Source organism: Sturnira hondurensis, unplaced genomic scaffold, assembly GCF_014824575.4.
Source record: "Sturnira hondurensis isolate 20B ecotype Veracruz unplaced genomic scaffold, ASM1482457v3 Scaffold0006413, whole genome shotgun sequence".
NCBI lineage: Eukaryota > Metazoa > Chordata > Mammalia > Chiroptera > Phyllostomidae > Sturnira > Sturnira hondurensis.
In genome coordinates this window covers 23448259-23472784 of record NW_028079044.1, presented here as the reverse complement: position 1 = coordinate 23472784, position 24526 = coordinate 23448259, and the positions used below count along the sequence as shown (strand labels likewise).

The window sequence follows — 24526 nt, the reverse complement described above, 5'->3', positions numbered from 1 at the left end:
ATTACCTTCAAAAACAACTACAGTCTGTCATCTTGTGTGTACGTGCTTGTACGGTGATGTGTATTTCCTGGGCACTGTGTAACTGTCCTTTTCACCTCGAGGCAGGCCTGAAACTCTCAGCGTGTGTAGGTAAATGCCTGTAAGTGAAATAAATGCACCTGCTGAGGGCTTCTGACTGGAAGCAGTGAAGGTCACCTATTTTGGATGCCATGTGGTTTTACATGTTTATTCTTTAAGTTATATTTTATTGATTATGCTATTACAGTTGTCCTGACTTTTCCCTCTTTGTCCCCCTCCACCCAGCACCCCCCACTCCCTGAGGGAATCCCCTCACCATTGTTCATGTCCATGGTTCATGTGTACATGTTCTTTGGCTTCTCCATTTCCCAGAGCTACGTGTTTATTCTTCAATTTCAGACTGGTGACCATTCTCAGGTTATTACAAACAGAATGTCCTGTCTATGACTTTCTAAGGAACTTTGGTGCACAACAGAGTTTTTTGTTTATTTTTTTAAAGAGACACCATGGGGAGTTTAGCTAACCCTTTGGGTAAAAAAGCAATGACTTACCACACAAAGAAGCCAAAGCATAACATAGAGTATCTGGGTTTTAGAGAAGAGATCTTGTCCAAATTTTATGCAAACAATGGCTTCCAGGAAACCGATGACCCTAGTTAGACAAAGAACAAGAGGTTAAACACTAATTTGTATGATCATAGCATTCACATTACCAGAAATATGCATTATTCCATTGAAAAGTTCAATTAGCCCCCCAACAAAATGACACTGTTCTTCTACCCACTGCACTTCCTTTAAAAATAATACACAGTTGATCCCTGAACAAGGTGGGTTTGAACTGCACAGGTCTGCTTACACGCAGACTTTTTTCAGTAAATACTTTAAATGTATTTTCTCTTCCTTGTGATTGTCTTAATAACATTTTTTCTCTAGCTTACTTTAGTGTAAGAATGCAGTGTAGCATATATAAAAAATACAAAATGTGTTAATCATCTGTTTTTGTTATCTGTACAGCTTCTGGTCAATAGTAGGCTATTAGTAGTTAAGTTTGGGGGTGTCGAAAGTTATATGCAAATTTGTGACTTCAAGAGGCTGGTGCCCTTCATGCCCATGTTGTTCATGGGTCTGTGTGTGTGTACATATACATACATACACACATAAATAAATAAATGTCTATTTTACTGTCATTCCTCTTCCAATTTTTAGACTTTAGGTTCACTCTTGATATTGTGCATTAAGTGGGTTTAGACAAAGGCCTAATGACATGTATCCACCATTGCAGAATCATGGAGTTCCACTGCCCTAAAAATCCTTTGCACTCTACCCCTCCCCAGACAAAATTTTAAAAAGGTAAAGATTTTATTTATTTATTTTTAGAAAGAGAGGGGAAAAAAGGAGAAAGAGAGGGAGAGAAATATCAAGGTGTGGTTGCCTCTCACGTGCCCCCTACCAGGGACCTGGCCCACAACCCAGGCATGTGCCCTGACTGGGAATGGAAACGGTGATCCTCTGGTTCACAGCCCGTGCTCGATCCACTGAGCTACACCAGTTAGGGCACAATAAAATATTTTTTACTTCTTCTTTCTCTCCAAGACTAACATCTCAGCTCACACGTTTTTATAGCTGGAAGCACCCAGTATCTTCTAACTCAGAGCATGTTACCACCTATCCAGACAGTCCCCACTTGTTGGAACCCTCTTAAGGACGGGGAACTCACTATTTCTGCAGGTGGCTTATTCAGCCACTTGATCTCTGGCTGTTGGGAAGTTTTCCCTTGTCTCAGGCTGGCATCTGCCCCCTTCTACCTGAGGGTGCTAACTCTGCCCTCCCCCGTCACACAGGGTGAGTCTGAGCCGGTCAAGTGAGTCTTTTCATTAGCTGGAAGGCGGCAATCACATTCCCTCCCACCTCCAGAGAATTTTAGATTCAACATCCCCTATGTTTGCCAACAAAACTTTTTGTCCTCTCTTGATCTGTAAGCAATTTCGCTAAACATAAAAATGTTTTAAAAAACTCCACGCCTTATTCTTTAACTAAAACACCAAGAAAAAGCCACTTGTATGTTCTACATTTTCACTTATGAATCTAAAAACCAAACCTTTACTAAGGTTCAGGACTTAAGGCAAGAACGGATAAGGTGAGGGTGACCCAGCTGGTGACCAATCCCAAAGACTGCTTAAGAAAACATGCTGATTTCAGACAGGGCTGGCTCAGGGTGCCCCGTCTGCGGTAGAATCTGCCGGCAGGGACCGATGCACTTGGGCAGACTCCCTGACAGGAAAGACAGGGCCCTGGGTCCCCCACCCACCGGCAGACATGACAGTCACTGCCATCATCAAAAGTATGCATGGCTCTAAACAACTGGGTACCTGGAACCAGAATGACTTCGGCAAAACAGCAAATCTCCTTAATGAGTCCTTAGAGTTTGGGGCTGTCTTTCACCCTCGCCCCAACCAAAGCCGGTCTGGGAGTGGCTGGCCTGAATCTGCGAAGACCGCCCCAGCCCCAGCAAAGCTGCCTTCTAGCCGAGGTGCACAGGCGGCTTTCAAGCACACGCCTGAGGTCCGGAGATCCTGAGGCCTAGACTGTGAGCCGACACTAGATGGCAGCTAGACTTCAGTTACTACCAGGCTGCACGGTGAGGGGAAGGGTGAGTTTACACAAAAAGAATGTCTGGCTGGGACTTCTCGAACTGCAGTGGACAGTGCTAAGCCCAGGAAGTGGGTGCCTATCTGCCCTTAGACAGAACACCCAGTGTTCATCAGGAAAGATTTCCAGATACTGAACTCAGGAGTCAGTCACCTTTCAAAAGCCTGTGACCAGCAGACTAGAAGTATTTCTCAAACTTCTGTGATCTGAGACCCATGACAAGAAACACACTTTTTACTGTGACCCTGTGCACACACCACACACTGAAACAAAAGAATCACAGAATCTTTTTGTCCCCTTGCTCACATTTTCCTGTTCTGTGTCACCTTAAGAAAAGGCTGGTCGGGACCCACCCAGCTGACTTCATGATGACCTGAAGTTTGTTCTTAAGACCAGAACTCTTCAGTCGGCAACTTCGGGATGTGTTTTGCTCCTACTGCTAAGGAACCTTAGCTAGGCCACTGCCTGTGCATGTGGCCGTCTCGATGAGGGGACCACCGCGCAGAGACCGGGTGCGGAGTCCGGGCAATGGGTCATGTGAGGGCCTAGAGCGAAGGGAAGTGGCAGAGCCGAGTCACAGAGTAACAGGGGTCTTGAGGGCCTCCCTGCGGCTTGGCTTTTGGTCTGAGGCAGCCAGGCCCCTCAGGAGGGTTTGGAGCAGAGGGTTTAACATGATTCAACTTACATTTTGATACGGCCCATCTGGTGGCTGAACTTGAGCACTAATGGTAAGGAGGCTTCTAAGGCAGGGAGAGGACTGGGGAGTGGCTGTGGAGACATGAGAAGGTGGGGGGACTGGGAGGCAGTAACCTGACGATCACATGGACCCTAACCACCAGCCACTGCCCCCACAGGGACTCAATAAACAACACCTGTTTGGAAGGCCAACCTTACTTTTGTGTGAGACTCAAAAGGCTGGCACCTTAGGGCCAAGGCCAAGGCTTGGGCCAGGTGGGAGCCCGCCGGCTGAGACAGCACCACCATCTCACCCTCCGTGGGTGGGTGGGGGGGGGGGGGGAAGGGAGCAGGTGCTCGTTGAACTCAATGCAAATTGAAATCCCTCTGACCCCTGCCAAACTAAGCTGGGTGGCCAAACTGTGGTTTGACGAAATTCAGTCAGGGCTGGCTCCTGCTGCCTTTGACGTCTGTGGCCATTTTTACCTTGAATTCACAAGGTCAGAAGGCAAATAAAATTTGGGGTTGCCTGAGGTGTTTCTGCCTGGAGGGGAGGCTGGTCAGCTGACTCACACTCCCAGCTCCCCTCTTTGGAGCCCACTGTGGACAGACAGGATGGAAATGAAGACTTTCATGTACAGTCAGGGTCAGACGTTCCTCAGTGCTCGGAACAAGAGTACGCAGGGCGATAACAGAAACCTGGGCACCAGAGCCCCAGGATCAGTGTGCGCAAGCTCGGGGCACCAGCAGCGGAGGCTTCAGGTTTGCTGGCGGGAGCTGCTGTTGGATTCCGAGGCTGCCACGGCCTGCCAGCATCGCACCAGCACTGCCCACGGCTGCTCCGGCGCAGGTGAGCCACTCTCCAGTCAGCGAGTTGGGCACGAGGGGCATGTAACATGACGCAACTATTTCACCATCCCACAGGAAGCCAGAAGTGTTCCGGAGTGGGCCCAGTTTTGACTAGGGTGAGCAAATATGCCTTTTTGGAGGAAGTAGTAGCTGGGCGGGGCCTTACAAGACAGAAAACTTTCAACTGTGCTCCTGGAACATTCTGACCTCCCAAGAACCCCAGGATAGGGAGGGCAGGATGAGAAGAGGGCAAAGTGTCCCGGGTGGGACACCCTGTACAGTTCTGCTCACTTAGTCTCACGTGTGTTAGGGTTCGGGGCAAGATATCATTTGACAAAAGGGAGTCAGCTGCTAAAAAAAACAAAAAACAAAACTATTGCCCCAGGGTTGGGGCTGTCAATGGAGGAGCTCCCGAGAGAGCAAGGCAGCAGGGAGAGGGAGGAGAAAGGAGGACCAGAGCTGAGGAGGACACGGGACGAAGGGGAAGGTGCTAGGAAAAGGAAGTGACCCCAGCAGTATGAGCACCGAGGGCCTGACACAGACATGTGTGGACTGGAAGGAAGGCGAGGATGGGGGAGGGGCTGTGAACCAAGGTCCCCAGGAAGAAGGTGGTGACTGGTAGTGCCCGAAGGGTCAAGGGTCAGATGACACCTCCTACAGTTGTCCTCTGCACACATCTGCCCTCTGGATGCACCCTGTGCTTCCTGTCTGTCTGTCCTTAAAAAAAAAAAAAGAAGCCTGGAAGAACAGCACAATCATACGACACTATGCACAGGCGAGAGAGTGGAATGGGAAGCCAGCAGAGGACACTGAGAAGAAAGAGAAAAGTAGGAGGCAGCCAGGGCAGCTGCTGCAGCAGGGAGACAACAGTTGTGAGACGGCCTATCTGCCGGGGAGGTGGTGGAGAGAGGGCCCGCGGCTCTGGAGCTGACCTGGGAGAGAACAGGTAGCAGAGCAGCAACGGCCGAAATGCAGTGCCGGGCGCCAGGGGTTGGGATACCACGTGGGAAGGCGACCCCGAGGAAGGCAACCCCCAGGACGCCCCGTCCATGCTTACCCAACCCGGGGACTTTCGGGGAGAGGAAAGTGGCTTCTCAGTCCTGTTAAAGCCGAAGTTGGACACCTTCCTCCCAGGTCCACGTAAGCAACAGCTTTTCTTTCTCAGCCAGGCTACTTCTCTTTTTCTCAGGCTCAGAAGCTCCATTACGACGAGGGCAGAAATGGTGAAGAGCTAGCACACACCAGGTGGGGGATCTGCTCCACGGGTCCAGCCCGAATACACCCACGGAGCTGAAGCAACGGAACGAAGCTTTCTACGTAAAGCAGCAGCCAACTTTTTCACACTACTGCCCTCGCCCTGGCGGGCTCCCATTTCCCAGCCAGACACAGTCCTGTCTGTGCCAGGCGCAGCACGTTTAAGCCTATCAGGCTTACAAGCTCAGGTCTCTGGCACGACTGTAGGAGACCACGTTCTAAGTCTGTCTTTAGTTACATCAGTGAGTAATACAGACTTTGTGAGGGTATAACATTTACAGAAAAGTACCTTCTTCAGGAGAACGAGATGTGGACCGGTGGGAAAGGAGCTTCAAGAGGTCCTGCTTGACCTTATGCCTCCCCCACCTCCCCAAAGGCAGGATTCACATGTCACTATAGGAGGCGCTCCTACAGTTTCCCCACGTCACCACACCTTGCTAAAGCCTGGAATTACTCCAAAACTAGTAAAAAGAAAGCTCTAAATCAGCTACTAGTTATTAAAGGAAATTAGACATTTAAATGTTTGCTGTTTTGGTAGAAGGACAACAGGGAGGTGGAGTGATGGGACAGCCCAGGGGAAGGGTAGCCCAGAGGGACAAACATCCAAAGAGACCAGACCAGGGACTCCCGGAGGCTCAGGCCTCCCGTCACCCCCTCCGGCTGACCGTATTGTATCGAGGTGCAGAGGCAGCTCTGGTTCGCGCACCCAGACAGATCTGCTGGGTGTGATTTATGAAGAGGGCTCTGTTCTTTTCCAGTGTGGCCCACGAGTTCTCAAGATTCATTAATCTTGATATCACTATACTGGGAGTTCTCAATTCTCAATAAACACACTAAATTAGACAAACGATCTCTTCTTTGCATTTCACTTTATCACTTTTCAACAAGGCACAACTTTCTGCAGCTGTGTTTCCTGCCGCTCTGGCCTACTTTGCCTTTGCCATTGCTCCCACCACCGATTTTCCCTTTTAGCTGCCCGATTGGAAAGAAACTTCAGTGTAACACTACCTCTCCCTCTGATCGGCATCTCCTTTTTCTCAACAGGTAAACAGGTACAGCTCTGTGGAAGATATAGCCACTCCGCAGTTAGAGTAAGACCCTGACAAGAACTGATTTTTAAAAGTGAAGAGAAAAATGCGTGTGGGAAGAACAGGAAGGTGGCAAAGAGCTCATATGCAGGAAAGAACAGCTCCTTGAGTAAAACAGTAAGGGAAGACAAGAAACCCCCCCCCCAACACCCCCGCCGCCCCCCAGCTCCACAATTGTGCTTCCACAGGGCCTGCCTGTGTATTAGAAATCTGGTAGGTGTGGAAATTCTTTCACCTGCTAGATCACTAAAGAACTGAAATCTACTCCATCTTATCTCCTTTTAAGCTGAAATCACTTTAGTTAGGAAAATCTGCTTATATCACAGAATTTATGCGAAACAAATGACAATGACCCTTTGTCTTCAGGCAAGGGGTGGGGACTGGCCTCAATCTAACTTGAGTAACCCCTCACACTGTGCAAGGTGGATACACACACAGACACACAAATGCTTGGAAGGAATAATCCTGCACCGTTTGCGGCAATGAACTCTAAATGCCTGATTTCTTTGGACACTCTTTAGTTTCTTTTCTAAATTGTTTATCAATGTACATGTACTACATGTTAATTGGAAACATGTTATTCTTTTCAAAAATCTGTTGAAAGTAGTAATTTTTCCCTGATACAGGTTTTCATAAAAGATATGCTTTCATACTCCAGTTAGAACCTAGAGTGGGTCTTCAATCTAAGCTACCTACAGGACTAACTTCATGTACAGATCTGCTGGGTGTCTCTAGAGCACAGGTGGCAAACACAAGGCCCTCGGGCTGAATCCAGCCTCCACCTTGTTTTATCCAGCCCCGCACCTTGTTTCTACCCAGCGGCAGCGCACAGCTCTCCCCTAACTGTTAAGGAGTAGTTACTCTTACACAGTCCTAAAATTACATTCGACCCTGTGAAAGCAACCATGAGGCTGATGTGGCCCCTGGTGAAAATGAGTTTGACACCCCTACCCAAGAACTTCAAATGCAAAATAGCATGGTAAATTGTTAATGGTGTTTAAGAACCACTTAACTGGCTGACCTGGCTGGTGTCACTCAGTGGATTGAGTGCCATCCTGTGAATCAAAAAATTCAATTTCCAGTCAGGGCACATGCCTGGGTTGCAGGCGCCAGGTTCCCTGGTTGGGGGCATGCAAGAGGCAACCAATCAATGTATCTCTTGCACAGTGATGTTTCTCTTCCTCTCTTTCTCCCTCCCTTCCCCTCTCCAAAGAAAGACCAGTTAACTGGCATACCGGAGATGTTCTCACATTTCACACGGCAGGGATGTAAATCAGATAACCTATGGCTGGTTTCTTTACACTTAAATAATTATAAATTCAGATTCAGCACGTGTATCCATAACAAGACAATGCATTGTGACCACGTGGCCATGTGGTAATTCTCTTTGGTATCTCACAGCTGCCTTGCAGAGTCTTTTTGATGTGAAAGTAACATAAAATGTGAGTAAGCCCATCACAAAATGATGTCCCAAACTCATCATCAAATTCAGAGGAAACTGGAACAACCCATTTTGTATCTAATTTATTTCATAAGGTATCTGAGTTCTAGGTGGGAGATAACTTTTGATTTCTTAATATTTTTCTAAAAGTAGTTTTTATACCCTCTTACTATAATTTTATAATCAGCTATTCTAAACTTAAATCAGAAAAGGTAATGTTAAAAATGAAAGCCATATACCAATTTATTTACCAATAAATCAACAAATAATAAGTGCTGGAGAGGATGTGGAGAAAAGGGAACACTAGTGCACTGTTGGTGAGAATGCAGACTGGTGCAGCCATTGTGGAAAACAGTATGGAGTTTCCTCAAAAAACTGTAAATTGAAGTACCACGTGACCTAGTAATTCTACTTCTGGGAATATATCTGAAGAAACCCAAAACACTAATTTGAAAAAATATATGCATCTCTAGGTTCACTGAAGCATTACCTACAACAGCCAAGGTAAGAAAGCAACCTAAGTGCCCACCAACAGGTGGGTGGGTAAAGAATATGTGACACATATACAGCATGCAATATTACAGCCTTAAAGCAGTATGAAATCTCAACGTTTGTGACGTCATGGAGGGACCGAGAAGATACTATGCCAAGTGAAATAAGTCAGATAGGGAAGGACGTACACCACATGATTTCATTTATATGTGGAATCTAAAGAGCAAGATAAGCGAACAAACAAAATAGAAACAGACCCACAGATACAGAGAACAAACTGGTAACTGCCAGATGGGAGGGGTGCTGGGGGAGTGGGTGAGAAGGTGAAGGATCCGAGAAAGGCAGACTGGCAGTGACAAGGGGGTCGTGAGGGTGAGAAGCACGGCACGGGGACCGTGGCCACCAAGGCTGCGCTAACTGTGTGTGGTGCCAGTGTCACTAGACTTGTCAGGGGTGTCACCTCCTGAATTCCACGACTCTCCGACCACTATGCCATACAGCTAAAACTAATATAAACTACAATTTAAAAGTGAAACGATAAATGTAAAAAAATAAATACAAGTAAATAAATAAATGCTTCCAAAAGCTATGAAGCATTTGGAAAAATCCAATTTGAAGCTATTAATCTACCTTAAATTAAAAGGTGTTTTATAAGGTAATTATCTAATTCACTGTATTTTGTACTTTACCTCCAGAGAATAAAAAGACCTAAGGTTTAAAAAAAAAAGAAAGCCACATAAAAACATCAGCAAGCCCTCATATGAAAATTGCATTGAAAGGCACTTAACACAGGGTTAGGAAATAATCAAAGAAACCGAGAGGCTTCAGAGCGTTTGAAACCTCCACAACAGCAGATACTCACCCAAACACCCAGCACTGTGTCCCCACGCGTTTGCACTGCGTGTCGGTGAGGTAGGCGTAGTACTGTCTGAAAGGACAAAGGTGGAACGCACTGAGAACTTCTGCAAGACTAGCAAGCCAATATGGAGTCAAACTACCGTGACAGACTCATGTACCAAACGTCCTGCTCTGTTCCACGTACTCGAAGTGCCTGGTCTACTCCTACTCGAGGGGCTAGGAAGCTGTGGCCTGCTGAAACATTCCTGCAAGAGGACAGGAGTTCGGGCTGGGCTGGAGGGAGAGGAGCATGGTTTAAAGGGCCAGGTTACTGGCACAGGACGTCTTGGTTCAGGGACAGGCTCCCAAAGCCCTAAGCCAAAGCAACCCCAGTGGGCGCTCAGTCTCCCTCTATGGGTGATACCTGAGTTACCTGCACTGTCATTAACTGTCTCCCCTGACTCTCTCCGGGACAAAGGTTGATGAGTAACCAGGCAAAAAAAAATTATTTTTATATATAAATACACACATACATGCTCTCAGAAACTGGAATGGGACCCTGTCTACACCTGGTTGCTACTGCATGTCAGTGACTTTGGGTGTTAGTGACATGAACAAAAAGGAAGAAGCAATGAGGAGCTGAAAGGCTCAGAGAAGCACCTGGGCAGCAGAAACACAACACAGGCCACAAAGGCAATTTAAAATTGTCCAGTAGTAACATCAGAAAAGTACAAAGGAAGAAATAAAATTTATTTTTATAATATGTTATTTAACCCAATATATGGAAAGCACTACAGAGAAGTATTTCCTATTGTTTTTGTACTACGTCTCCAAAACCTGGTGTGTACTTTGCACCGCAGCACATTGCCATGTGGACCAGCCACAGGCCAATGCTCACAACCGCAGGTGGCGAGTGCAGGACAGCACAGGCTTGGAGTGTCCATCCCTTCAGAAGCTGCATCTGCACCAGCAGTTGATCTTTGTGGGACCACAGACTTCTTTGGGGACTTGATGGAAGCCGTGATAAAGGCATATAAAACACACACAACATTTTGCATTATATTTTAGGGAATCCACTTATACCGAAAGCTCATCCATAAACTATCACCTCCTCACCCTAAAGAACCCAGTGAAGAACTCTAGTAATAAAAAATTCAGGTTTTCCTCTAACTCTACATTTTTGTTACCTAATTCGCTTTTACCAGTTCAGCTGCTTTACTCTCTAATGCAGGAGTGTCAAACTTATTTTTCACCAGGGGCCACATCAGCCTCATGGTTGCCTTCAAAGGGCCAAGTGTAATTTCAGGACTGTGTACATGTAACTACTCCTTAACAGTCACGGGAGAGCTGGGCACTGCTGCAGGTGGAAACGAGGTGCCGGGCTGGATAAAACGAGGTGGAGGCCGGATTCAGCCTATGGGCCTTGTGTTTGCCACCCACGCTCTAATGTATCCATCCCCTTATACTGCGTTTATATATCAAGTTAAAAGAAGGTTCGTGCAAATATTTTCTCAAAGCAGATTCACAGGAAAGTCTAACCAAGAAGGAAATGCAGACCAGGAGGCTGTAACTTATCCTGAAGCCTGTAAGCTGTTCCTCCATCTGCTCCCTGGAACACGAACATCCTTCCGCAGAAACTGTCTCGAAGTGACACAAGAAATAAAGTGCTCATTTTTAAACAAACAAACAAAAAATCATGTGGGAATCCACAGCACTTGGCAAAAATTCTGAAGAGCTCTCAAAAAGTCAAAATATTGGATTTTTAGCCTCACCTCTACGTTTTGTTTTGAAACGTTTAACAATATTGAAATTTCATGATAAACCAGATGTGATTTGCTCTTCTGTTTCACAAGACATTTCTTTCCTTGACAAGAAATTGACATTGTTGATTGCTCCTAATTGTATAAAGAAACTGCTGCTAACCTTTCCTGAAAATAATTGTGGGCCTCAAATTAAATTAAATTTTAAATAAGGGAGGGAGGCTCCGGTCTAGCACGTGGGACACAGCACACAAGGTAACTACTCCACCAGGTCATTGGCCCACAAAGCGTCAAAGGGCTGTCAGCTTGCAAACCGTTGCCTTCCTGTTCAGTTCAAAGCAAAAAGAAGAAACGGAATTTTTGGTCTAATGCCACAGGATTTAGCTGTCTTCTTTGGTTTGTTCAATTCGGGATATGGGGCTATACACCCCAAATATTATGTTACAAACATTTGTAATAATGGATGAGGACAAGAACAAGTGCTGGCTACAGATGAGGGGTTTGCTTGACCAAAAACAGCACCTACTCTCCTTAGCCAGTGAGGCCTCTGTGAGTGAAGTTTGCAAAAACATTAAAATGATAAAGTAAGTTACCCTTCAGCAGGGTTGTCCCTGCGGCCCTCGGACTGCATCCGGCCCAACACAAAATCGTAAATTTATTTAAAACATTATGAAATGTTTTTGTGATTACACGTTGCAATGTATTTAATGTGTGGCCCAAGACAACTCTTCTTCCGGTTGGGCCCAAAGATGCTGAAAGGTTGGACACCCTTGCTATAGCTTCTGAAAAGCGAACCCTTTTAACTGTGGAGTTTGTATTGTATCGGCTGTTCAGAGATTTTTGGTTGCTTCTACTAATCAATACTAATACTCCATATTAGTTAAAAATAGCACCTACCATTTCTAAGCAGAAAAAAAAAATGAAAGTGCTTTGCTTTGAAATTCACTGGGATCGCTCTATGTGTAGGACGGCCTCCAATAACACCTCAGAAGTCTAGGACCCTATAGGAATCCAGGGAAATAATGGTTATGAGCATCCAAGCTGATACCAGTTGTCCTGCCAGACTAAGGGAAGGATGCTTTTTTATAAAAGAAAATTAACTTAATTGGCTCTAAAAGAGCTAATAACATCTCATTCTAAAAATAACATCATTCCCAGACAAGAAAAAGCTGAAGGTGTTCATCACCACCAAACTAATATTATAAGAAATATTGGAGACTTCTTTAAGAAGGGGGGAAAGAACATAAATTTGAGTAATAAAATGGCAATAACTATGCTCCTATCAATCATTTTAAATGTAAATAGGGTAGCTGAATGGTTAAGAAAACATGCACACACAGAACACTTTCCAAACCAAACAGGACACACAGATGGCCAACGGACAGGAAAAGATGCTCAATGCCACTGATAATCAAAGAAGTGCAAACTAAACCCCCAGTGAGATGCCACCTCAATCCTGTCAGAAAGGCCATCACCAGGAATCCAACAAGCAGCAAGTGTCGGCGAGGATGTGGAGAAAGGGAAACCCTCATGCACTGTGGGTGGGATTACAAACCGGTGCAGCCACCAATGGAAACCAGTGTGGAGGCTCATAAAAAATTAAAAATAGAACTAGCTCATTACCCAGCAATTCCACTTTGGGGTACTTATCCAAAAAAATTCAAAACATCAACTTGAAAAGATATGTGCACCTCTACGTTCACTGCAGCATTATTTAACAAAGCCAAGATACACAAGCAACCCAAGTGCCCATCGATAAATGACTGGATAAAGATGTGGTACATAGGTATAATGGAATATTACCTGACCATAAAAAAGCATGAAATCTTACCATTTGCAACAATATGGATAGAACTACAGAGTATTGTGTTAAGTGATAGACAAAGACAAAACCACATGATTTCACTTATATGTAGAATCTAAAGAACAAAGTAAATGAGAAGACATTAACAGAAATAGACTTCCAGATACAGAGAAAAAACTGATGGCTGCCAAAAGGGAGGGGGCCTGGGAGGCTGGGTGAGAAAGGTGGAGGGGTTAAGGAGCACACACTGGCAGTCACAAAACAGGCACGGGGACGTAAGGTACCGCATAGGGAATGCAGGCAGTAACAGTGCAGTAACTACCCCTGGGGCGAGGGAGCACTAGCCTGAGCAGGGGGCCGCTCTGTAGATTATGTGTCTAACCACTATGCTATGTACCTGAAAATAATACTGAATGTCACCTGTAATTGAAAAATAAAATTAAAAAAATAAAAAAGTAACATCACTCATGACTTCAGATCTACCATAAAAACATTGGTATTTTTCAATAATCTCACGAAAAAGAAAACCTTAGCATCATAGCTACTCTGTTATTCTTTTAATAGAATATAAGTGGGGGGAAAACAGCACTAAAAATCACAAAGGGGTTTGAAAATAATGCTGTGGTTTTATTCACTTTGTTACTAAGGTCTGAGAGTAATACCTTTTCTTCACATTATGGATGTGTAATTCTTTAGAATATTTTCATGGAAAATCTGCTAGTGTATGTGACTTCCCTATGCTAAACACGAGACTATAAAGCAGGCTAACATGGTCAAATGACAGTCAGACTCGTACAGAATTACCTCACTGTGGGAGCCGTGATTATACCAATAAAGAGAATTCTACACCAACTTAACGGGTGACTGGCGTGGAACACAAAGATATGCTTCAAGAAGAAGGTATTCAACTCAGTCAGCTGAAAAATAAAAGAGGGCATTAGTCAACCTGATGTTTCCTACTAAGTCGTAATCATATATTCCTTTAACGGTCACTCTACAACTAAAAATACCTGGTATGGTCAAAGCATTTGCAGAAAATCCATGGGTTCTTTCAAGGGTTGCTATTCAAACTTGGTAACAGCCAGTACAAAGGGGTACCGGCCAATCGGGGTCAGAGGGGAGGGGCTGGATGCTGGGAGAAGCGCATGGGGGCACTAGCTATTTGTCATGTTTCCTGGTTCGCATGACTATCACTTGGGTCATGTGTGTGACCTGCTGGGAGAGTCCGGAGAGATACTGTGAAAACGGCAGAAATCATGAGAACAAATACGTGCCCTGGAACACCTGTTCGGCCTTACAGATATCAGGCACACGCTGGGCCTGGCAGATCCTTGACCAAAGGCAGTCCTTAAAAGCGGGTGTGAAGGGGTGGTCCAAGTTTCACCTGGCACAGTGGTCAGCTTCCCCAGCTTAGCTTCCAGTGCGGTCTCTGCATCATGAGTCCTCAGCGGCGCAGAAAAGACTTCCACAGGGACGTATGTGCTCAATGCTCAGAGCCCATGCCCTACATTTCCCCTCCAGATTAAGCATAAGGCAGAGACTAGGAAAGGTCACTGCTTTGAGAACTCATGCGAACCAGGAATCAGGACAAATAGCTAGTGCCCCTCATCGCATGGACCAGCAGGTTCATTTCAGTGACACAAAACACATGTCTTTTCCCATAACACTGACTTCAAAGATACAGAATAAAACATGGTCCACTGCCTAAAACACTCCATGGGGGAGGCTGATCACAGCACACCCAGGGAGAAGTGTGCCCTGTGGACGCTGCCATCCTAGGAGCACACTGCTGTCTCCCCTGGACAAACCCAAGTCCCTCCTCAGTTCTCCTAACAGAAGAAAACCCATGCCTGTCCTGACATTGTCCTGAGAAGGTCAAACTTAGTCTCAGTCCATTTATACTCCAATGTTTATATATGCTGACTTCTCCAAACCATGGTGACTGACTATTCACATATACCTCTGCATCCACAAACTCCATGCACTGGGATGGGCATTATTATTCCGTGTGTGTATACAAGGACTGCCTGTCTTAAAAGTGACACATGCTGATTTTTCCTTACACTGAAGCTTTTGTGCACGTGTTCAAAATACAGGGTGGGGAAGAAGCGGGTTTACAGCTGGTGAGTACACAAAACACAGAGTTTCTCCTTGTATTATTATTTATTAATAACTATCATTTTCCATATGAACAACTGCAAATCTACTTCTGCCCCGCCCTGTGCAATTTCTGATGAGTCTGAAAGACTCTCCAGGGGACAGCTGGTTTCCTCTGGTCAGCCTTCCAAAGTGGTGAAGCAACCCAAGGACAGGAAGATCAGTAAAAATGCCTGTCTCTGAAAACACGTTTGGTAGCCCTCTCCCAGGACCCTTGGCTGTGTGAATTACACCAATCACCTTACAACGAGAGCTTCTCCTCATTGCTGACACCACTCCGCAGGACCCAGGTCGCCCAGGGGGCCAGATATTAGCACTCTATAAATTACCCAAAGTGGCAACAGCCAAGGCACAATTTTAAAAACCATACATTGATTTTTGGAACATAAGAAAAAGCCTGGCATTTTATGCCTTTGGTCCTGAAGACTATCTTTCTAAAAAGCAATCCAATGACTTACTCATTGGGTGATGGATGCTGACCATGAGTCTCTTTCAGGGAATTAGAATGTTTCTGATTTGTAATCCGAAGATCTGTATTTTAAAATGCCTTCATGAGGAAGCATTCAGCTGGTAAGCAAGGTCAACTAGCATTACCTCTAACTCCCAGGACAGTTTTCATTTTCCCCCCTAGTTCTGGGCCTCTGAAATAATACCTGCCAGATGATCATGAAAAGGTATATCCCGGCCACTCTCTGAAATGACGACTTGGGGTCGAACCAGCGGACGTAGGTCCAGCTCGCAGGGGTGAACTGCAGCACGGCTCTTTTGATTTTGCCGGTGGTGGTGTGGATGTCCCTGAACGAAGAAAACGGCTCCGGTGAAAATCCCAAGAGGTAAGGGGAAGAAAAAAGCCCCCAAAACAAGGAGAGAAAAAAACCCTACACATTGACTATTTTACAATCAGTGCTCCAAACAAGAAGATTCCTTTTGGTTTGAACTGTTTCTCCAACGATGGCCTTTTTACTCACAGGAGAAGCCCTGGGGAATTTCAGGGGTGACAGTCACAGCACAGAGGTCAGGGTACCACGGAGCCAGGAGAGGCCTTAGTTTGTGAACTGGTGACCAAAAGCTAAGGGGCATGAGAGGCAACCTTCTGGAACCAGACCAGGAAGGAGGGGGCTGCCATCAACAATCTGACACCCACCCACTGTTTGCCTCCCAGCTTGGGGCATTTTAGTAAAATAGGGGACATGCTCCATATTCTTTAGGTCTCTCACATCATTACTTCACCCTGTTTCTTCCTCAGACAAGTGACAAGTGATGTTTAACTTTATTTTTTTTAGAAATGACTTAATTAGAAACCTCATACTCCTATGACAGACACAAACAGTGCACATAGGACAAATGAGAATGTTTAGGCTCAGAGAGAGCAACCAGCTGATGCCGGCTCACTCGTTAAGCCTCGGAGCTGGAGTGCATGCTAGCCCTGCCCGCTGTCCAGGACAGCGAAACCCAAGGGAGGCAGCAGTTAATAACTGGTAACTTGTATCACGGACCTTTGTGTCTCATACACTGTGCTCAGTACCAAAGGCACAAGTGCAAACAAGTCAGGCCTTTTATTTATTTATTTATTTGGGGGGGGGGCGGGGTAGGGGAATCAGAAACAAACCAGGTTTGTCCATTTACTCACCTACCCATTAACAAATACGTAGTAAGAAAATCTTGCAGGAAGCAGATTTGAGGTGCGAAAGCAACAAAAAATAGAGACTAACTACCCAAAAATTAATAAGAACTATGGAGGGCCCACTTTTTTTTAAAAAGGCCAAACTTCCTGGAAAAAGGTAGAGAAAGATGAGAATAGAGAAATATAGCATGACTGAGATCTGGAATACTTAATATACAATAGTAAAGAGGTTGATTCAACTTCAGTTATTCTATATTCATTTGTACCTTTAATGTAACTTAAAAAAAACCTCACCTATGCTATTTTCTGTTTATTAGTTTGGTGACCCAACACAATGATTCTCCAGTCACAGTTGAAGCATAAATATTAATCGGAGAAGCATTATGTCAGGATTTAAGGAGCCAGACAGACACAAATTTGGACTCGACAATTTGCTAGCTGTGTGTCCTCACGCAAGTCACTAAACCCAAGTCTCCCTGTCGTCATCCCTCAAATGAAAAGCACACAGCGCCTGCCCCAGGACTGACAGAAGGCTCGGTGACATGGTGCTGACAGAGCTGCCTGGAGCAACGTCCAGCACGGCGACACTCTAGTGCCATTGCAAAATGCCTCAAATGTACCAAAAAGTGTCCTCTCAAGTCACTGGCCAAAGAAAGAACCACTAACATAAAAGTTCTTCACAATAAAAAGACTAAACCATTAAAGGGCTAGAAAAAAAATGCAGGTGAATATTTATCTAAATGAAAAGATTTAAAGCTTTTAAAGTTTAAATGACAAATTGACCACAAACAAAATTAAGACAATGATAAAAATAGACAAGAAAGTCACATTTATGACACATGTTAATATCCTTAATCTATAAAAAGCACTAATAAGAGAGAAAAATCCAATAGAAATACACCAGAAATTTAATATCACAAAATTTTGTATTTCATAAAATTGGCAAAAGTTTAAAAGTAAAATTTCAGGAAACACTGACATGAACACATATTCATTGGTGTATATAGGTGAGAACATAAATTAGTATATTCTCCTTCTAAGAATTTATGTTAAAAAAAATCAGAGATGCAGAGATGCACATTCACAAATGTCCCCTCCTGTATTCTTAAAGCGAAAACTCTGAAACAACTAAATGACCATAAAAGGGAATTGTTTAAGGTCATCAGTTCACCTATATGTTGGATATGAATAAACCCTTAAAATCATGCATCAATAAATAAAGTTTTAAACACAATACCACAACTACTACGATATTTTCATTGTCACTACCATTGTTTTTTCCCTCCTTATCCATGGCATGGTTCCTGCCACGGTCTAACTGAGGAGCAAGTTCAGAGAAGCATGGTAAAGAGTGAGGGGTGTGTGCACTGTCCTCCACGGAGGCGGAGGAGGAGCAGGCAAGTTAAACCTGACAGTCTGAGACAAGTGCCTGAAGAGGTGACAAGTGAGCTGAGTCCGGAGAGTGAAGGACCTGGGCCTGTGGGGACACAGGTCAGACCCAGGCAGACAGGGGTATGTACATGGGCTCAGGGCGCTGGGCAGCCTGGAGGGTGTGCGGAAAGGAGCCTGACCTACTAAGTCCGTGGACGCACACTTTGTCCTAACGACCATGAGAAGCTATCACAGGGGAATGACACAACAAACTGGACATTTTTCAACAAATCAGGAAAGCAATGGTGTGAGGAGGCTTTGAGGGGCTGACCTGGGGACAAGGGACTAATTAATCCAGGGATGGGAGTCTGAACGCAGGCTGAGGCATAAAGACAAAAAGGAGGGGACAGATTTGAAAAACTCATAAATGACTTAGCATTTTCTGGATGAATGCTTGAAATTAGGATTACACTCGTTTATGAGTTTCAGTTACCAATGTGTAATTTATTCCTTCTCATCAAAGACCATTCTGTAAAGCTGCATGTTGCTACCGCAGTTGCATACACGCTGCGGCAGCTGTGGCTGATGCTCAGAACGACCACGCACTTGAAGCTTGCCCAGTGGTAGGTCCTCATCTCCAAAAAGCGGCAGACAACCATGCCGAGCCAGATGCCGCCGCCGTTGCACAACAGGATGTCCAGGATGACCTGGTCCCACCAGCACTCGGCGAAGTTGGGCAGCAGATGCATGAAGAACAGCTGAGAGACACAACAGATGATGGTTGTAAAAAAAGGTAAATTTCCTTTTAATAATACACAATTTAGGAAGAGTTGCTGACATGTCCGTTTTTCCTAATGAATTAAAAAGAAAAGCAGGGTCTGTAATCTGGCTCTTGTTTCGTGTATTGTGGATGGTTTGCCAGCAGTACTCATCCCAACCGCTCGCCTTCCGACATAGCGCAGTAAAGCAATGACGGCCCCACTTTGAGAAATCCTACCAAGGAGTCACACTGGCTGGTGACATACATACGACAAGGAGTCAGGAGGGGAAAAGGAGAACAATTTTCGTACCTGCCAGCAAAGCACTGCTGGCATCACACTCAACATCAGCAGCCTGATGAGTCAAGCTGTGCCTTTTAGGAAAATTCCACAGAGATTTGGGTAAAAGAGTGAGGAAACAAAGCAGATTAAGGGGAAAAGGTTAGACCTGATGACAGGATATAGGAAACTGATAACAGGAAATCACACACTGACTGATCAGCAATGAGATGACTGTTTATGAAGCGCCTGTGATGGGCAAGGTGGTGAGACAAAACGAAGTCAAGGTTCTTGATCTCAAGGGCAGGAGTCAGATGTTTATCTAGACCCACAAAATAAGGAAGGCTATGGCAAGTGTTACAGCGGTGACATAAATGAACACAGGGACAAGATATTCATCATGGCAGATGGCAACTGGAGCTGGCCTCTGCAAGGAAGACAGACTGAAGTGGGGTTGTTAACAACAGAAATGAATGGCCTCAAGAGGACAGAGATGATGATGAGGACATTGCAGAAAGGGGAACAGTAAGGTCAAGGGTAGAACAAGAGGCCCATCAGCTGTGTCCAGAGCAGAATGCTCCGCTGCGTGAAGGCTCATTTTAAGGTCTGAAATTACAGAGAAATTGCCTTGGTTCTCTGCAAAGAGGCAACACCATAATTACAGAGTAATACAATTACAAAGGAAAGAAATGGAACAGAATGACTCTGAAATAACATAATGAACATTACGAAATACGACTATTCATGAAAGCATTTGTAGACTATAAAACATCACAAACACAAGGAGTTCGCCTTCTTAGTGTGCCTGCTCCTACGAAGACACGAAGCAGCTGCAAGCCTGTGATGATCTGTGCCTGCATCCTGACCGGGTGGGCCAGTCACCGCCCGAGGTGCATTCCCAGGTTCCCTCCCAGCCTTGAGATGCAGCATTAACCCTTATCCTGAGAGACACTTCAGCAGAGTCGATGACATGTGTTTGCTGAAACATGACATGTGTTTGCTGAAACTAGCCAGGGGGTGGGCTGTGGAGGGCACACTGCAGCCTGAGGGGCTCTCCTGGGAAGTACCTGAGAGGCCCAAGGAGCAGCAAGAGGAGGCAGTAGTAATTCCTTCACTAGGGCTTTGGAAATTACCTGCCTTCTGGGATATGCAGATACCGGCCCTGCCCTCTCAAGGCATGTTTAGCAGGAAAGAGACACTTATCAAATGTTTAAAAGATGGCCAGCGTTTCCCAGGAGAAGAACCAGGAAGCTCTATTTCTGGTGCGCACACAGGGAGCACAGTCAGTGGACGGGGCAGGGGAGAGAGGTAACAACCTGGAGGAGGGCTCAGTGAGGGGAAAGGACCAGAGTCTCTGACACAAAGAACGCAAGGATGACCAGGGCACAGAGGGCAAGGTGGAGCAGGGTCTCCAGGCTGGGGAGGTGGGCTGGGACCAGTGAACATGGAGCCTCGTGGTCTGCTTCAGAACTCTGGATTTTGTCTTAACAGTAAGGGACAAACATTAAAGAGTTATTAGTAGGACAAGTGCTTAATCAGATCGAAGTCTGAAAAGGATCACTTTGTCAAAAGGTTACATGAAAGGAGGAGAAGAGTAATTCAGACAAGAGACGGCAGTGGATTAGATACAAGTGGACGCAGAGTTGTGGAAAGACACTGATGGACTGGAAGGTGGTTAGAAAAGAATCTACAGAACCTGGGGGCGACGGGACGCTGAGGAGCAGGGAAAGGAAGGCCCAGCAGGCCCAGCCTGTAGCGGGAGGGCAGAGAGAGCACAGGAGGCCTGGCAAGGCCCAGTGCCGTGCACAAGGTCACACAGAGCAGCCAGTTGATGAAGATGCGTGCAAGTCACAGAGGTAAACGTGGTAAGAGAGCAGGGGCACGGGCTCTACATCCATCTGGACTCTAGTCCTGGGCCAACAATGAAGCAAGGCTCCGAGCTCTGGTGCCCGTGTGTGCCCGTGGGGATACACACCGCCTTTTCTGGTTTATGGTGAGGACTTGGGATGAAGGTGTACAATGTTGAGCGCTGTTGTGGGTGGTGTCCTCTCAAAATCAACAGGGTGACGTCCTAACCTCCATTGTCTCATAACGTGACCTTACCTGGAAACAGAGTCACTGTAGAAGTAACAAGTTAAGGGGTCACTCTAGAGCAGGGAGGGCCCTAATCCTGCAGGACCGGCGGCACTATGAAAAGGACACCAGGTGCGTGCGCACAGGGAGAATGCCGTATGAAGATGAAAGCAGAGATCGGGGTGATGTGTCTATAAGCCAAGAAATGCCAAGATTGTCAGCAAACCATGAGAAGCTAAGAGAGAAGTTTGGAACAGACCCCCCCTCACGTCTCTCAGAAGGGACCAACCCTGCTGACAATTTGAACGAGGACTTCTAGCTTCCAGAGCTGGGAGAGACATTAATAGGAGCTATACTGAAGTGGTGCACTTCTCCAAGTTAGGATCAGGTTAACGAGTGGCCTGGAGAAATAATACACTGAGCACATGGCCAATTTGGTTTCTTGGGAATGAATAATACAATGAGTGAACAATAAATGAGTCGGTTTCTAAAATTTCACTTTGCTAATAGTTTTTTAAGACTACATCTCTTTGATTCATTAAATGAGACAATACTTTCGATTACTGAGAGAACAAAGCTATATTGGGCACTCATTATTCAGCGACAAAATACCACTGATGCCCTTTCCACACACACCACCCACACTGCAGGGGCCGGAGGACGGCCTGCGCCCCCTCCTTACCTCGGTCAGCTCCCAGGTGATACTGATGGTCCAGCAGAGACCGTAACTGCGGATCAGTAAAGCCTTCATGGCCCAGCCCCAGAAATGTCCAAACGCAAATATATCAAAGTGGCTGACAATCCTCTCCCAGGTGATGACGTGGCAGTTCACAGCGTACTCCTGTTCACAGCAACGAGGGGACAACGGGTGACACTCCGCAATCACTGGCCGGGGTTCTAAGACACAGGAACTGATACGACACTGTTAACTAATATATGCACTGCTCGATGGGGAAAAAAGAAAACTTTAATAACGGAAGATTCTTGAGGAAATATGGACAAGCTTTGCTCCAAACAGAAAAGGCGAATTAAAATGAGAACCAAAATAATGTTACAAAGGCTTAACATATCTGAAAGAAAGGGCGTCACACAGCCTATGCTGCCCGAACGCAGGGCAACTGTGTTAGAGGCCAGTAACACAAACATAAATACGATCCCAATAAATAAAGAATAAACAGAATCCCAAAGGGTTTGGACATTTTAAAACACAACTCCAAATATCATGAATTAAAGAAGAAATCCTAACAGAAATTTAAAATATATTCAGTAATACATGATAATAAAAATACTATATATCAGAAATGACAGGATGCAGTTAAGCAGAACTTAAAAGAAAACATCAAGCCTAAAATACTTATATTATTAGAAAAGAAGAGAAGCTGGAGCATCCAACTTCAGAAATTAGAAAAACAGAATAATCCTCCACTCTAAAATGTATTAAATACAAACAATTTAAATACTAAAAAAACTGGCAAAGCTTTAAAAAGCTCTGGTTCTATTTATACTACCTCTTTGTCTTCAGTACATCCTGAAGTCAGGTGAAGGGGCCCCTCCTGAGGGAGATGAAGGGTGCACCCCGTCTCCCGGCTGCTCCGAAGGCTGCTCTTGGTGGCTCTGTCCCCCTCGCTGCCCAACGCTTAACCTGACCCAAGGCCTAGTCCTTCCACCTCCTCAGGTGTTTCTTTTCTCCATCACACCACCTGTTCTTTCTTGCTTAGATAGGTGCAATAGCTTTTTAAAATTATGAAATGTTTCAGATAATCAAAAGTACAGATAACACTCTAATAAGCACCTGAGCACCCACTTCCAGCTGAAGACAAAGATTTTTAACTGGTTTCCCTATATTCACTCTTGCTTCCTGTTGTTGGTTCCTTACAAACAAAACTATTTCACAGATGAAGAATCAGGTGGTTCTGGGTGGGGGTGTCTGTGGAGGGGGCTGGGCAAGGGATCCTTCCCAGTGTCGAGGATCTTCACTACCATACACCCCGGCCTCGCACCTCCCTCTCTCTCTCTCTCTCACGTCTACGCTTGGTGACCTTTGAAAAAAATGCACACATGACCTCCAATGTCTTGGAAAGCAACTGCCTACAGACGGCACAGAGTTCTTGTCTGCTCCCTCCTCTGGGGAAGAAGCTTGTGGTTGTTCGAGGTAACAAGGACAAGCCTGATTCATTCGGGGGCAGAGGGACTGTGTTAATAAGGCCACAGGGCCAGGTCTACAGCCATTTGCTCCACTGAGCTTTCACCAGAAAGAAATTATCTGATATTCCGCGCTGTTCCCAAACTTCACTGGAGATGGAAGGTATTACTAATTGACCCCTAAAACACCGACACAGGTCATGTCACTGCTCTATTTATAAACTTTCAGTGGCCTTTCATTACATTTGGAATAACACCCAAATTCCTCACCCAAGTCTCCCGGCCTCAGGAACCACCCTCCTCTGCCTGCTGATTTCCACTCTCCTCCAGCTTTCGACGGACCCCAGCTTCCGCAGTCAGGGCCTCCGCACAGGCTGCTTCCCCTTCCTGAGTAAATGGCCCACAGCCCTACCCCCACTCTGCTTGGCCAACCCCCACTCACCTTCTAGTTGTCAGCTTGAACATCAGCTCTACACAGAAGCCCTGACTTCCCAGACTGACTGTCCCTTGTGTACGCTCTCATGGCACCCACTCCTTTCCCTTTATTGCGCCGCACACATCTGTAATTGCTATGCCTTCCTGGCTCTAGGACACATCCTTCATACACCACAGAAGTTAACAAGTGGGATGAGCATTTCAATGGATGACGATGCGTGGTGCATTTAATAGAAGATTTCTTCCCCCCCAAAAGCTGTATCTATAATTAATTGATGGCATATCTTAAAATTGATGTTGACTTCCTGACCCCCAAGATCAATCTCAATGGTACAGAGAGAGAGACAGGCAGATATCATGGGCCGCCTGCTGGGACACACAGCACGTCTGCGAGGGGATCCCACTGCAGGACACAGACTGAACAGGAATCTGGAAGCAGCTCCTGTACTGACGTCCAGTTTGTAGGAAATCGGGGCGCAGAGACTTGTGCTAAATAATACGCAGCAAAAGCAAGTCCCAAAATCCAGACATGAGAAACTCTATAAAATAAACAATATGGCTCCTCTGACAAATAAACCTCAAGGTAAAAACGGGTGGGGAGTGACTAAAGATTAAGAGAGATCTAAGATCTACAGTAAGTACAACTTGCAGAGCTTATCTGGATCCTATTTTGAACAAATCAACTGTAAGAAAACCTTTGTGAGGTGACTGGGGAAATGTGAACAAGGACTGCATTCTGTTAACTATTAAGCAACTATTTTCAAAGAGTCCCTATACTTTAGATATAATGTGCGAGAGCTGTTTCAGAACAATCCAAGATG

The 24526-nt window shown here is 45.5% G+C and overlaps 1 protein-coding gene across 1 annotated transcript in view; it reads right to left on the bottom strand.

Annotated features, from left to right (window-relative positions):
• Positions 1 to 24526, bottom strand: part of PTDSS1 (phosphatidylserine synthase 1) — a 66521-nt gene that overhangs the window by 9210 nt on the left and 32785 nt on the right. The window contains exons 5-10 of the mRNA XM_037048239.1: positions 21811 to 21969; positions 18625 to 18776; positions 15677 to 15818; positions 13671 to 13783; positions 9328 to 9393; positions 570 to 669 (exon numbers count right to left, since the gene is read on the bottom strand). Coding sequence (XP_036904134.1) covers positions 570 to 669; positions 9328 to 9393; positions 13671 to 13783; positions 15677 to 15818; positions 18625 to 18776; positions 21811 to 21969 — 732 coding nt within the window. The remainder of the gene's footprint in view (positions 1 to 569; positions 670 to 9327; positions 9394 to 13670; positions 13784 to 15676; positions 15819 to 18624; positions 18777 to 21810; positions 21970 to 24526) is intronic.